Source organism: Oculina patagonica, chromosome 10 (genome assembly GCF_052425735.1).
Source record: "Oculina patagonica isolate OP01 chromosome 10, crgOcupat, whole genome shotgun sequence".
Lineage (NCBI taxonomy): Eukaryota > Metazoa > Cnidaria > Anthozoa > Scleractinia > Oculinidae > Oculina > Oculina patagonica.
The window spans coordinates 11,730,764-11,743,928 of NC_135767.1; the positions used below are offsets into that span (position 1 = coordinate 11,730,764).

Consider the following 13,165-nt stretch of genomic DNA (forward strand, 5'->3'; position numbering starts at 1 on the left):
GACAACTGGAATGCTCGGATTCTTTGTCGGCGATAACTAATTACCACGATAAAGAATGACCAGCTGAGTTATTTTCTGGGGACGGAAGCGAGATACTGGTACCGGCTGAGAACTAGGTAATCTCTGCTGTTTATTTGCACACTCAGTGAACAAAAGCTCGCGAAAGTGGTACGCCTTGGAAGTTAATTTAAAGCCCTTTTTTGGAGTTAATTTTGGTTTTAAACTCAATTTAATGAGAAGGACAGCAGAAAGCCTGCATGTCCACTGATCGAAACGCGTTTCGTGAAAAGTTTGCCACTAACTGTATGTTACAAATTTAAAAACACTCTTTTGAAAAGGGACCCAATGAAAACAAACATATTGTAGTATAAAATATTTAAGTGCTTCACTTGCTCTACTCGTCGAACCTTGAAATCAAATTGTCGATTAGAACCTTTACTTACTGCAAGAATAAATCGCTAAAAGAATTAATGCAATTGCGACTTCAATAGAGTGTAAGATTTATTGCGTGAATAGATCAAATAAAATTGTGAGGGAATCAGTGCATTTGTATTCAGTTTTTCAAAGTATTTAGCGGTTATATCTTTTTAACCCCTTTAACAATTTATGAACTCAAAACAAAGGAAAGTTGTAATCGTAACGAGTTTTATTTAGCATGGATTTTCTTTTTTTATTTTTTTTTGAGAAGTTCTATCGAGCACCAGAGAGAGAGAGAGAGAGAGGGGGGGGGGGGGGGGGGATGGGGATTTCATTTCGATATCTATCATGGCAAATAGAGGATGTTATTTTTTTGGCAATCATCTTGGCAATAAATACCGTGAATACCCTCGAATACCCTCTCGTGTTTGCCTTATTCCATGTTGTAAAAGAAAACAGTGTCAAAATGGAATTCAGAAGATTGTGTTATAAACAATAGTGTGTGCAGGTGCTTGTTACGAGCTGTCACTGCACCGTTGGCTTACTTATAATACATGCGAACTACCAAAACGACCATAAACCCGCCTGCCTCAGAAGCAGCAAGAACTCAAGTAGATCTGCGGTAATCATATTTATTGTGGTGAGTGTTAGAGAAATGACAACCTTTTGCGGAAATTTAAAACTATCCTATGGAATCAAATTTCTCTCACCTTTTCGCATGATCTAAAAACTAAATTGGTGAAAAGTCAAGTGAAAGTTCAATATCTAAATCAGTTTAAAAAGAGAAAGGAACGTTTGTAATGGAACAACACTTTTACTCGAGAAGTTGCAAAGTTTTTTAAAAAAAAAAAAAAAAAAAAGGGCCGAAGAGACAATGTCTAATGTGTATGTCAAATTACCGTCTTTGATTGCTGTTGTGTAATTACTGTTGCAAGGAAACTAAATTGTGTTTTGTCCTGCCAAAGACACTTTAATGTATTAGACAAAAATAATCAGTTCTTCAAAAAGCACTTGAAATCGTTTATCATTAGTGCCAGAAAAATAGATGGAACTTATATAGGGTACACAAAAGCAACAAAAGTAACCTCATTAAATATGTAATATTTTCTCGGGTCAACCTTCTCTTTGTTTATGTGAGTATGTTTTAGTTTATTCCTTCTGTTGACGCTTTAATGATTTTTTGGCAACAAAAAGGTAGTAAAGACACACAACTAAAAACATAATTGGCCAATGTATATGAAACGTAATCCGACCAGCTGTAATTGATCTCCAGAATCAACCTGATCAAGGAAAGATAGTTACACCTAGAAAAGAATATTGGAATCATAATACATAATAAACTCAACAGCAAAACAGAATCCGGATCATAGAATCCCGGATTATTTAGATATCCGAATCTTTACCTTCGTTCGTTGCAGGACACGTCACAATCTCAATCAAATCCAGTCAAAAGCCAATCCGGATTCATAGGAACTGCAGAACCATTGAATCCAAATTCACGCCTATATATAGAATCCAAATAAAGTAAATCCAAAATAATCCATAGGGGCCGAAGAAACCTAAGTAAACTGAGACGCTACCTTAAATTTCTAACGTGAAATTATATTTTCTATTGCAGCTATATCATAAAGAAGAGTTTTCCTGATCATAATGTTGCCAACTAATTTAGTTGGGTTGGCGTTTTTGTTGTGTGGCTTACTTTCATCCTTTTCAGGTGAGTACTTAAAGTTTTATAGAGTAACCACTTATGTTCTAAAGGAAAAGGGATATAGCGTAGGAGTTGCAACAGTGAATGCGAAAAACTTGGATGAGAATGAACTGACTCATAGCATTTTTACAATGTTGGGTGGATCTATAATGCAGTGTCAAAATTTACCCAAAAGCAAATTATTGAAGCGCAGAGTTCAGAAGATAACAAAACCTATTTGAAAAGGACCCTGGTATGAAAACTGGTACCGGGGCACTCTTGGGGGTGGGAAACCTGAATAAAATGGTTGCAATGGCAGAGCTAATATATATATCCGTGGTCGCTACAGAAAACGGAGCATTCCATCACTTCTTAGTCGAAGTCGTGCCAGCTCTGACCGGCACCGATCAGAAATGTGACTCACAGGATTCCTTGGATTAAAAGGTTGTCAAACGTACACTAACCCTATTCAGACCATATGGGGAGGGGAAAGGGAAGCGGTGGGAGGGGGGTGGGGGCTTTTGAGGCCCGCTCCAGCAAAGAGGTGTTACAATTAAACAGCTAAAGCCATAACCACCAAATTTGGCGACTTGTTCCAAAATTGTAATGGGCGGGCCTCTAAACCACCACCCTCTCCCCCCCTCCCCCCTCTTCCCTCCCCTTCCCCGCACACCCCCCCCCCCCCACACACACACACAGCCCACATCTGGTCCAGGTGACTCAAATTAAATCCGGTCTGGTTGTAGTAATTGATCTGAGTTGGTGGTAAAAGCCTTACGTCTTTTTCGACAATTTTTGTTTAGCTGCTAGACGTACGTGTTTTATGCAAGATTGGAGTTTTGAAAAAAAAGGAGAAGCACGGTGTGATTACTCTAACGGGTATCACTATCTCGTCGGCTTTGAACGGGATGGCACTGACAACTTAAAGGGACTGAAAAAAGGCAAATGTTGCGCTCGAGATCAAACGTTCTGGAACACACCAACCCAATGCCAATACCCTGATTGGGTCAGGACAATGGACGGGTAAGAAGCACATTTACTTCTCGCACAGGTTGTATTTCATCAAATAGATTTTTAAGAGGCCGCCTTTCTGAAAAACACCCACTTAAATTCGCGTCCAAAAGTAATTGTGCCTGAAACTCTGGCAACTGAAAGACTTTACCGAGGCTAAAACTAAAACAGATTTGGTTTGATTTAAAATGATTTTCTGGCCGCGTTAGGAGCCATTAAACATTTTGCCCCTTCGGGCCCGCCGCAAGTTCTGAAAAATTAGAAAAATAGGCATTTTTCAAGCCGCTGTCAAATATTTCATTCGCATCGAACACCGACAATTTTTATTTCAATTTGCTCATAAACATTCCTTCATCTCCCATGTCCTTGGGAAGCATCTCTAACACTCACAATCCAAGAAATCGTTGGCTGCACAAAAAAAATTGCCAAAGATGTAGCACTCATTTCTGTAAATTGACGTTTCACTAAACATAACGCATTCCTGTCACCCTGCCAGGGTTACTAAATATATCACAGCCATATTGTTTGACGTTTTATATACTTTCATTCTTTTATTTTATATTCTTTTTGTAACCTATACTTACTAGTGACATTATTCAAACCCCAAAAAAATGTCGTCTTTGTGTTTACTTGTTGCTGTTGATGTAGTTTCTGCTTGTTGCTTTAGCTGTTTAGGCTACTGTTGTTGTTGTTGTTTTTGTTGTTTACTTTTATAATAATTGCTACAACAATTTTTAGTCTTAATAACAGTGATTACTATGAAACGCTCTTTAGAACTAGAACAAGCACGTGCCCGCAGGGATTCTTTCTCAGAGGCTTATGGCGTGGGGACAGCAACAGCATCGGCAGTGTCGACTGGGGCATATGCTGTAAGCCATCACATCATCCATATCTCTGGAAAGACTGTTATGACGAAGACGTAAGCAACACTTTCAACAAAGCTGGTGTCAGTGAGTGCAAGAGAGAGGGAAATTATTTTATCACTGGTTTTCATACAGTGAGTTCAGGAGGCAAATTGTCTAGCATCAGGAAGTTTAAGTGCTGCAAGATGTGGCATGGTGAGTTTCCGCATGAGGTTACACCAGTTTTAATATACTTTATAACGATGTTGATGCATTGACGTACGTACCTTTTTACCTCACTGCAACCAACGGCATAACGTACTCCAATATTAGGTAAAATCTACGGAGATAAACATGCAGTCTAAATTCCTCTTCTCACTACTGACGTTGACAGTTAACACTGTCGAAATACGTTTTCAAAAAATAATTCAAAAGTGTTGTCTACTTTTTTTGTCCTATTTTTTCGTTATACCGTGCTTTGTTATATGGCTAGAATTTTTGCCCCAACAGCGCGCGCACTTATTGGCTAATTCGACGTCACATGACACTAAGAAAAAACTATTTCCCGCCAAAGTCCTGAGAGGGCAACATGCTCAGACGTCAGAGGGTAACATCCGTGCCCGCGAATGTGACCAGAGCGTCATTTTCTTAAGTCTTCGCCGTACTGTATAACAAAACACTTAATGATGATCCCTCGGGAAACCAGTGTAATTTTGTGTCCCTCGAATCTTTGAAATTCTCGGGAAACACAATTAACTGTTTCCCTCGGGAACAGTCATTCAGTGTATAATATTTTATGGCTTACCTGTCATAAAGCTACCCCACTCCTGTTTTTAATGGTAGGTTCTAGTATGCCTCTCAACAAAATAACTGACAAAAAGCAAACAAATCTTGTGAAGCCAATTGTCTCTTTTTTGGCGTCATACTAGAGGAAATCAGTCTATGAGCGACTGGTCTCCCGTAGCGATTAAATGACTTAGTGTAATGACAAACGAGAATTAACTGGTCCATTATTCTTTCCTAGAAATCAAACAACTTACTTCACTTGACGAGCTAAAACAACGCGTTATGGATACAACCATGTCTTACCTCGGAATATTGGCTGGCTGGATGGGATTTGCATGGGCTGGTGGTTGCTGGAGTTACAAGACTGGGGAAGACTTTCGAAAGAAAGGGGACACCTGGGAATCTACATACAGATCGGATAATTGCGTTCTTAAAGGAGGACCCAAGAAGGACGTTCGCCTAAAGATTACGTATGAGAACTTTGCATACACCATGAAAGATGTGACATTTGGAGAATCCATCAAGCCACCAATCACCTTGGAACAGGAACAACAGTTGATCAATTCGCCAGACAGGAGCTACAGCAAAATCGCCAAAAACAACAAGACCAATACAGGGGGTTCTTCCGAAGTGGAAATTCAAATGCGTGTTGCAAGTACATTAAAGAACGTCCAGAGAAGCAGCTGGGATTCCAAATTTGGAATTGAAGCTGGGATGTCGTACGAGCCACCAACTGCATCGGGTGGTGCGGGATTTTCGGCAAAAACAAGCTTTACTTACTCATGGGGAGGAGATGAAGAAGATGCCACCGTTGACGAAGACTGGCACATTCTTAAGGTGAAGGAAAAGAAGAAACTTCCACCGAAAACATTTGCAGAATGGCACGCATTCAAAAAGCCCCAAACAGTCACCATTCCCTACACAGCTACAGTCGTGCCCACATTCTCTGTTAAACTGGAAGGTTACATGAAATGGGGAGACGGCTACTATGGAAAAACTACTAACTTCCATCAGGAGCATCGCGGCTCTGGGGATCGTAAAACTGTAGAGCACACCTTTGGAAGTGCTAAGAAACCATTCTACGAAGCCCTGAAAGAGCAGTCTGAGCAAAACATGTACCCTTGGCAATGGCATGCTTTGAAGCAAAGACACCCATACGCACAATCTTACATCGACGAACTGACAAACAAAGATCTTTACGCTTTCACTATGATTGGCCAGTTTGAGGAAACTACAGAAAACGAGATAAAGTCATATTGGAAACCATCGCGACCAATCGAAGAAATGGCAGATGCAATGGCAAATTTGACGGCACAAGCTGACCAGGCGGAGACGTTCCCGGGACTTCCACGTATATTTCCTCCGCCACCCGAGGTAAAGATCATCGATAACAGCAAGGAGATAAATATTCCTCTTGTTAAGGAATATGACGACAATGATGAAGGGGAGCCTGAGCCGACCATATTCCCTCGCATTCATCCTCCTGCACCAAAAGTGAAGCCGATCGACAACAGTAAAGAGATGAAGCTCCCTCCTGTAGAAACCCCTGACGAAAACGAATAAGGCAAGGATGGGGCCTGTTAAGTTGAAACTTGGCTATTTCAGCCTTATTGAAATGTAATTCTCAACTGTTAACTGATTAAAGAAAGAATTATGCAGTGATATTAAACCGCTTGGTTGATGATCTTATGAGCATATGCTTTTATCAGTTTTATCAGGGTATGCTTAGGTTGAATAATGCATCCTAACAGGAATTGTCCTTGCAATCAACCCAATCTTTTTAGGGAGTGAGCTTGTTTAACAGTTTGCAGCGTTTTTGCAGTTCACTTTTAAATTTGTCTCTGTGAGACTCTTATCCATTAATGAAATACATCGACAGTAAGCCTAAAAACGCCTTTAGACGTCCAAGGACGCCTAGACTCGCCTTCTGCACTATTTTATTAAGAAAAATGTGCAAAGGCGGATAAAGGTGACCTTAGATGACTAAAGACGACTTAAAGCTTCCTGTCGAGGTATTTATCAATTGATAAGTCTCAGAGACAGATTTAAAAGTGAATTGTAGAAACGCTGCACGCTGTGAAATTTGGCCATTACATGGTATGAGGTCTGCTCCGTACCCAGACGGCGTATTACTGTTGTTAACTGAGGCAACTAGCATTGGTGCTACTCCCGTTGAAGTGGTTACACAGAATACCTCTTTTCCCTCGATCCCCCAAAACATTTTGGCAGTTTGCTCAAACAGTACACCTGCCAGTACCAGACAGGGACTGTAGGAGCAAAGTTTGTGCCGAAGAACACAGCAAAATGAACCCGAGAAGCGCTCAAACCCCTCCCGCTACATCCAGATTCCGAAGAGCTAGCTTTTATCTTCCTGAATATACCAGTTCACCATGGTATTGATATTTATTTGCACAAAATGAGAAAATATGTACCTCTCAACCCATGTTCATTCTGTACCCTATGAGAAAGACAAGCCTGAGATTAAAACAAAACAATAACGTAGCAGAGAAATAGTAACGCTTGTCACTACCAAGATCTGGATACTCTCTTACAGTTCCCGCGGTTATATATAGTAATAAGCGATTACAAACAGATGGCAGATCATTGTATTACACTTACGTTTTCGCAATGTTATTGTCAACTTGAATCTTAGTATTCTTTTAAATATATTCCTGTCTGGATCCCCATACTACCGGAGCTTATCCCAGTCTCTGCAGCACTAAGCGTCTATGAATGGGATGCTAGTCCATCGCCTGGTTACCTCAGTAAATTTGCCGGTACCCATTTTTACACCTGGGTGGAGAGAGGCACTGTGAGAGTAAAGTGTCTTGCCCAAGAACACAACACATCGCCCGGGCCAGGGCCAGGGCCAGGGCCAGGGCTCGAACCCAGGCCGTTCGAGACCGGGATAAGCTCCGGCCGTACGGGCCACTTGGCTCGGACGCAGACTTTACCTACCTGTCTGGTTACATTTTAATTTAGTCAGGTTTTACGAGAACACGTGATTGACAAAAAAATAGCTACAGAAATAGCGATATAAGCTATAACATTAATAAACAACATCGACTATAACAAACTACAGAATAAACTGGAACTCTTCCTACAAGGTTAAACTTCAAACTACTTCCAGCGACTCTGGAAAGCTGGTACACAAACTAAGAACAAACAGTCAGCTAGGTGATAATCCTCGTCTTTTGAATAAGCTGTTAAATAGACAAAAGAGCCAAAGCAACTTTCGTGTAAACGAGGCGGGAATGAGAGGAATAATCGTCTTGTCGTTTAGGGGTATAAACTACGGATTTTTGCCTCGATGTCTTCATCCATGCGTTAACCCTATTCAGACCGTGCTTTTTGGCTTTTGGGGGGGGGGTTTTTTTTTTTTTTTTTTTTTTTTTTTTTTTTTTAAAAAAAAAACAAAACACCCACCCCCCCCCCCCCCCCCCGTTAAGGCATCTTTTAGGTTCGACTTAGATCGACCATTCATGACCAAATCTTTAAAAGCTCTTCTTTGATGAAACTATATGACAATGTCAAAATAGTCCTTAAAGTCACTTGTACTGGTGTAGTTATTTTTTCTGTTTAAGAAGTACCCTCAAAAAGTCAACAAAGCCCCACGCAAAACCAATCAAATAATCTCCCTTAACTCTCCTGTGTGTGACAGGTAATATTATAAATTAAAAGCCGTCGGAGAATTATACGAACTCTCATGTGGTACTGTTTATTAACATACTGATGAAAGAGCTAAGGTGGTGCACTTACTTTTAAGTGTCGAGAAGAAACCTTAGTTCGATTAAGTGTATGAAAAATTTCATGGAAGCATTAAAGTGCACCTTCCTTTAAAGAAGACTAAAAGGATGAAAAGAAATAATATTAAACATAGAAAAGTACATAAGGCGTGGTGAGGAAGCAGGTATCGCTTTAACGAAAACCCGCCCTCCAATATCAAAACAAAGAACAGCAAAAAGAAAGGCAATCAGTGACCGTGTAAACCTGGCACTGAGCAGATTAAAAGATTAAGAAGAAACATTTTCCTTCCCTTAGCAGAGAGAAAGCCAGGACAAGTGAGTATTCATCACTTTTTATTAAAAACTGTGAAAAAATAAGATGGATCCCCTACCACGCTCCATAATTCAAAGATCTTCAAACGTCCGCACAAAAATAGGAAAGAAATTTGGCGTACGTTCTGTTGTCGCCGTTGTTGTTGTGCTAACCGTTTATATTTTAACAACTGATGAAAGAAAAAGTAAAGTACAATTAACAAATCTTATGGCATTTGTGAGTTTGATCTTATTTGTAATGTGGATTTCTTCGTCCCAGGTAACTACATTCTCGAACGTACGGTAGACTAGGATAAAGACGAGAATTAATGTTAAACTAACGTATATAAAAATAATGGCAATCACTTAGTTCATAAATCGCACTTGTGTAATTATAATTATAACAACAGTGGCAAGACAGGGAGATTCGGAAATATTTTCAGCCTCTTGAAATATAAAGTGAAAAACTCCCGTCATAATGACATAACAGATTAATGTTCTGGCAGGTGAAAAATTTAAGACGTCAAGGAAAGGGTGAATCTTATAAATTTCCAAAAACAAAAAGAAAAATACCAAATCTATGAGTTATCGTGAGAGGAGCTTAACCTTGTTATTAACCTTGAGATATGGACAATCTAACATCGACAACTTTTGTTTCGATTGGCCGATGTATAGGTAGCGATGCCAACAAGATGTAGTGTCTAGTACATCACTACATATTTGTATAGGCCGTTTTTGTAATTTTTGCTTCTTGAAGGCTACTCCGTAGCAGTCTGCTTTCTAGGCCCAGTAATTCATTGGTTCTCATTTATATCACTGATTAATAGAACTCAGCTGTGTCTATTGGAATCCGCGAACTGATTGGTTCTCCCACTTTATCGCCGATAGAAAACAGTCGCGCGCGCGTAGCTCTTTAAGCGGTAGGAGTTATCTTGATTTTTGTTTTCAAAGTGCATCAATATTTTAGGTTTTGGACTGCAATCCCTTAGAGTTTCTACTAAAATAATTAGACTACTCGCCCTCGTTTTCTATGAGCTCATAGAAAACTTGGGCTCGTAGTCTAATTGTGAAATAGCGTGATCTATGGGGATCGTTTTTGCAACGGTCACTTTTATTTAATGATTACAGGTCGATAACGCTATTGTTATCTGTTCCTCGTTTTGTTAGGTATTATTGCTGACAATGAACTTTACTTACTTACTGGCCATTTCGCTGCTCGCGTTGCCGAGCTCGACATCCCAAGAAAGCATATGTTACTCGTCCTCCCAATTTGGTGAAAGTATTAAGAAGGAAGGTTATGCAGAATGTCCAACAGGACAACAGTTCTTGTACTTAAAAGGCTTGGGACTGACAGGTACCAGCGACAACCTGAAGGACATTTCGATGGCAAAATGCTGCCAGCCACCGAGCCTGCATCAGGACTGGCCTTACACTTGCCACTCAGCAGATTGGCAACTAAGCTTTAGCAGGTAACGTTCGATTTAGAGGTCTTTTAATTTGCGTGGAAAAAAAGCTTGCCCCTTGGACTCACTTGGTAGTTTGAGATTCTACATAGATGAATGTAAAACGTTTAACGACCAGGAAAGATGAATTGACCGAGGTCGTTATCATGCAAGCCATTTTGACATTCAAGCGAGATGAGTCGTAAGTTACTAGGTGATGAAGATGGATTTTTCTTGCGATAGCTTGTGAAGAAGGCGAAATTTTTCCTTACATTGCAGCTCATTATCAGATCGGTTAATATGGCGCTAAGATACTGAGTTTATTGCCGCCACTCCTCAGTTTATTTTTTTGACATAGCTGCTACTTTATCGCATTTTCACGTTACACAACAAATCACTGCTACCCATCAACAAACCCACAACCGTAGACAAAAGTGGTTGGAACGCTTTATACACAAAGACGATAATACTGCAGAAAATGTTGGCTTATACTTTATTAATGTCACACGCAAACATTTTTAGAGGGCCCCCTTCCCATTTCAAGGTTGAACTCTTCGTGGATAAGGATTGTTTGAGCAAAATGATGTTGGGAGCTCAACATTGAGAAGGGAGGGTGGGGGGAATAATTTTTTAATCGTGCGAACACTTTGTAGGATGGTTGTATGTTGTTATAGACGCACAGTGTGAGCTAAATATCGTGCCAGTAAACACCAAGCAACAACCAAAATATAAAAGAAATATGTGTGTTCTCATTACAAAGAAATTTCCAAGTACTAGAACGCAAATACAATATGTATAATTTGTCTTCCTATACCTTTTTTACTTTGTTGTACCCAATCTTTCACTGAAAACGTTCCCACAGTTAGTTTCTTTCGTTGCAGCGAAGGCTGGGCCACATGTTCGCCTGGATTCTTCCTTCGCGGGTTCCACCGGGGGTCTAGTGACGAGCTTAAGAGCATTCAATGGGCAACCTGCTGTAAACCTGCCCTCCATCCATACTCGTACCCAGACTGCTATGATGAGAACGTGGGCCAAGGGAATCTGCGACAGTGCAGTAGGAACGGTTTCCTATTGGTTGGAATGTACCGAGGAGCTGGAGAGCAATTATCGAGCATTAAAAAGCTCAGATGCTGCAAGATGATCGAAGGTTAGTGGATAGTAGATCCTTAAACTTTGTAGTATATTACCGATTACTGGTATAAGGCTATTTATAATGCCGAAGAAGAACTAAGACGACCTTTTACGACCTGAATGTGGAACACAGTGGAAATTTACGTGTTAAATTACAGCTTACTTTTAAGCTCGACATTCTGTTGGATTAAGTACTTGTAGTATTCATGTCACTTGCTCCCTTATCTACACAAGACAACTCTTAAGTGACATTTCCCTGGCGAAGCTCTATTTGATGGACCACAACTAACAAAAAAATTGCGATACTTTGGCAACTCAATTGACAATGTGTTGTCAAAATAACCTACCAAAAGAAAAGAAGGCTAAAAAGGTAAGTATAACTAAAAGCTACGAAATAAATAGGGAGGAATTGGAGTGGCAAAAAGCGGTCGTCCGCTCAAAAGCCGATGACAAAGAGGCAAATGTTATTTTGAAGTAAAACGTGTTGTACGATAGGTTTGTTTTGACATGTGTCTGTTTGCCTTTAATTTAATTTCTCAAATGAAACTAATGGAAATCGCCAGCATGAAACCAATACATCAGAAAAATAAAAACAATGGCAGATGTATTGCTGTTTTTAATTTTGTTAGGCGCAAGGCCTCTTACGTCACTTGACCAAGCCAAGTCCCGTGTAATGGATGTGACTTTGACGAACCTGGGAACATTAGCCCATGCTATGGGCTACGGCTGGACCGGAGGTTGTAGAAACAAAAGGCCAGGGATGGACTTTAGACGAGAAGGGGATACATGGACAGCCAATTATCAACGGCCGTGCGAGGGATTTAGGTCAGAAGACCGCTTGAAGATCAATTACGAAAATTTCTCTTTCAAAGTCAAAAACATAGAATATGGCAAGCCTGTTGTAGACACTATGAAGCCAATTGTCCAAGATGTCGGAGAGATACAGAATAAAGATCCTTTACCGGTTGAAACGACCATCACCCGAGAGATAAAAACCGTGCGGACCGTGGTCCATTCCTCATCAAGCAGATGGAAGGGTGGAGCTGGTGCATCCATCTCGTTGAAATACAAGTCCCCTGGTGCTGCTAGCGCTGTAGCTGGGTCCTTCAGTGCATCAGTTACATTGTCAGCTGAAAGAGAGAGCGGTCAGGTGAACAAAGACGAGAACGGAGAAATATCCTGGGATATTATGAGGGCACCCGAGACCCAAACTGTCGGTGGCCTTGCTGGAGCAAGGTACCAGTTCAACGTCGCGAGGAAGAACGTGACCGTGCCTTACAAAGCGACGATACAGGTCCAGTTCAGTGCTAAACTTGAAGGATTTCTCCGCTGGGGTGGCGGCAAAGGAGGCTCAAGTCCAAATTTTCACGAAACATACCAAGGATCAGAGGACAGGCCTGACTTCCCTTACAGCATAGGAAGCCCCAGTGAGCCACTCTTTAAGTTCTTGAAGAGAGTGAGTCAGAGAGATGATAAGCCTTGGATGTGGAATGACATGAAACAGAAGTACGAGTGGCTACCAGAGGTGATTGATGCTCTGACTAATGAGAGTCTTTACGAGTTCGAGCTGGAAGGAAAGTTCCACGATGTATCCGGATTGAATTGGGATGTCAAATGGTCCGATTCGCCAATCAGTTAAGAACATTTGCACAAGACAAGAACAATAGTATCCATCGAGAGAAACAAAATCAACAGCATATCTGTAACTGCTTCTTGAGAAACAATTAAAAACAATGATTAACGAATAGAGTATTCACAATCGCATATGTATTCAATCACTTGCTCTTAATCCCTACTTGGAGCCTCCGTATC

At 40.6% G+C, this 13,165-nt stretch overlaps 2 protein-coding genes across 2 annotated transcripts; both read left to right on the forward strand.

The window, feature by feature from the left end:
- The first annotated feature begins 26 nt into the window (after positions 1 to 26).
- On the forward strand, positions 27 to 6,407 carry LOC144628482 (uncharacterized). The gene is made up of 5 exons (XM_078486587.1): positions 27 to 1,057; positions 2,036 to 2,131; positions 2,908 to 3,127; positions 3,890 to 4,173; positions 4,982 to 6,407. The coding sequence occupies exons 2-5, from the start codon at positions 2,068 to 2,070 to the stop codon at positions 6,304 to 6,306; spliced, it is 1,893 nt and encodes a 630-aa protein (XP_078342713.1). The 5' UTR covers positions 27 to 1,057; positions 2,036 to 2,067; the 3' UTR covers positions 6,307 to 6,407.
- A 2,306-nt stretch (positions 6,408 to 8,713) lies between these two features.
- LOC144628502 (uncharacterized) lies at positions 8,714 to 13,098 on the forward strand. Its single transcript, XM_078486611.1, has 4 exons — positions 8,714 to 8,804; positions 9,948 to 10,249; positions 11,104 to 11,369; positions 11,983 to 13,098. The coding sequence occupies exons 2-4, from the start codon at positions 9,963 to 9,965 to the stop codon at positions 12,990 to 12,992; spliced, it is 1,563 nt and encodes a 520-aa protein (XP_078342737.1). The 5' UTR covers positions 8,714 to 8,804; positions 9,948 to 9,962; the 3' UTR covers positions 12,993 to 13,098.
- The last annotated feature ends 67 nt before the right edge of the window (positions 13,099 to 13,165 follow it).

Coding starts and splice junctions, on each gene's coding strand:
- LOC144628482 (XM_078486587.1), top strand. CDS start 2,068: ATGTTGCCAACTAATTTAGTTGGGTTGGCGTTTTTGTTGTGTGGCTTA. Junction 2,132..2,907: donor CTTACTTTCATCCTTTTCAG/GTGAGTACTTAA, acceptor ATTTTTGTTTAG/CTGCTAGACGTACGTGTTTT. Junction 4,174..4,981: donor GTGCTGCAAGATGTGGCATG/GTGAGTTTCCGC, acceptor ATTCTTTCCTAG/AAATCAAACAACTTACTTCA.
- LOC144628502 (XM_078486611.1), top strand. CDS start 9,963: ATGAACTTTACTTACTTACTGGCCATTTCGCTGCTCGCGTTGCCGAGC. Junction 10,250..11,103: donor TGGCAACTAAGCTTTAGCAG/GTAACGTTCGAT, acceptor CTTTCGTTGCAG/CGAAGGCTGGGCCACATGTT. Junction 11,370..11,982: donor ATGCTGCAAGATGATCGAAG/GTTAGTGGATAG, acceptor TAATTTTGTTAG/GCGCAAGGCCTCTTACGTCA.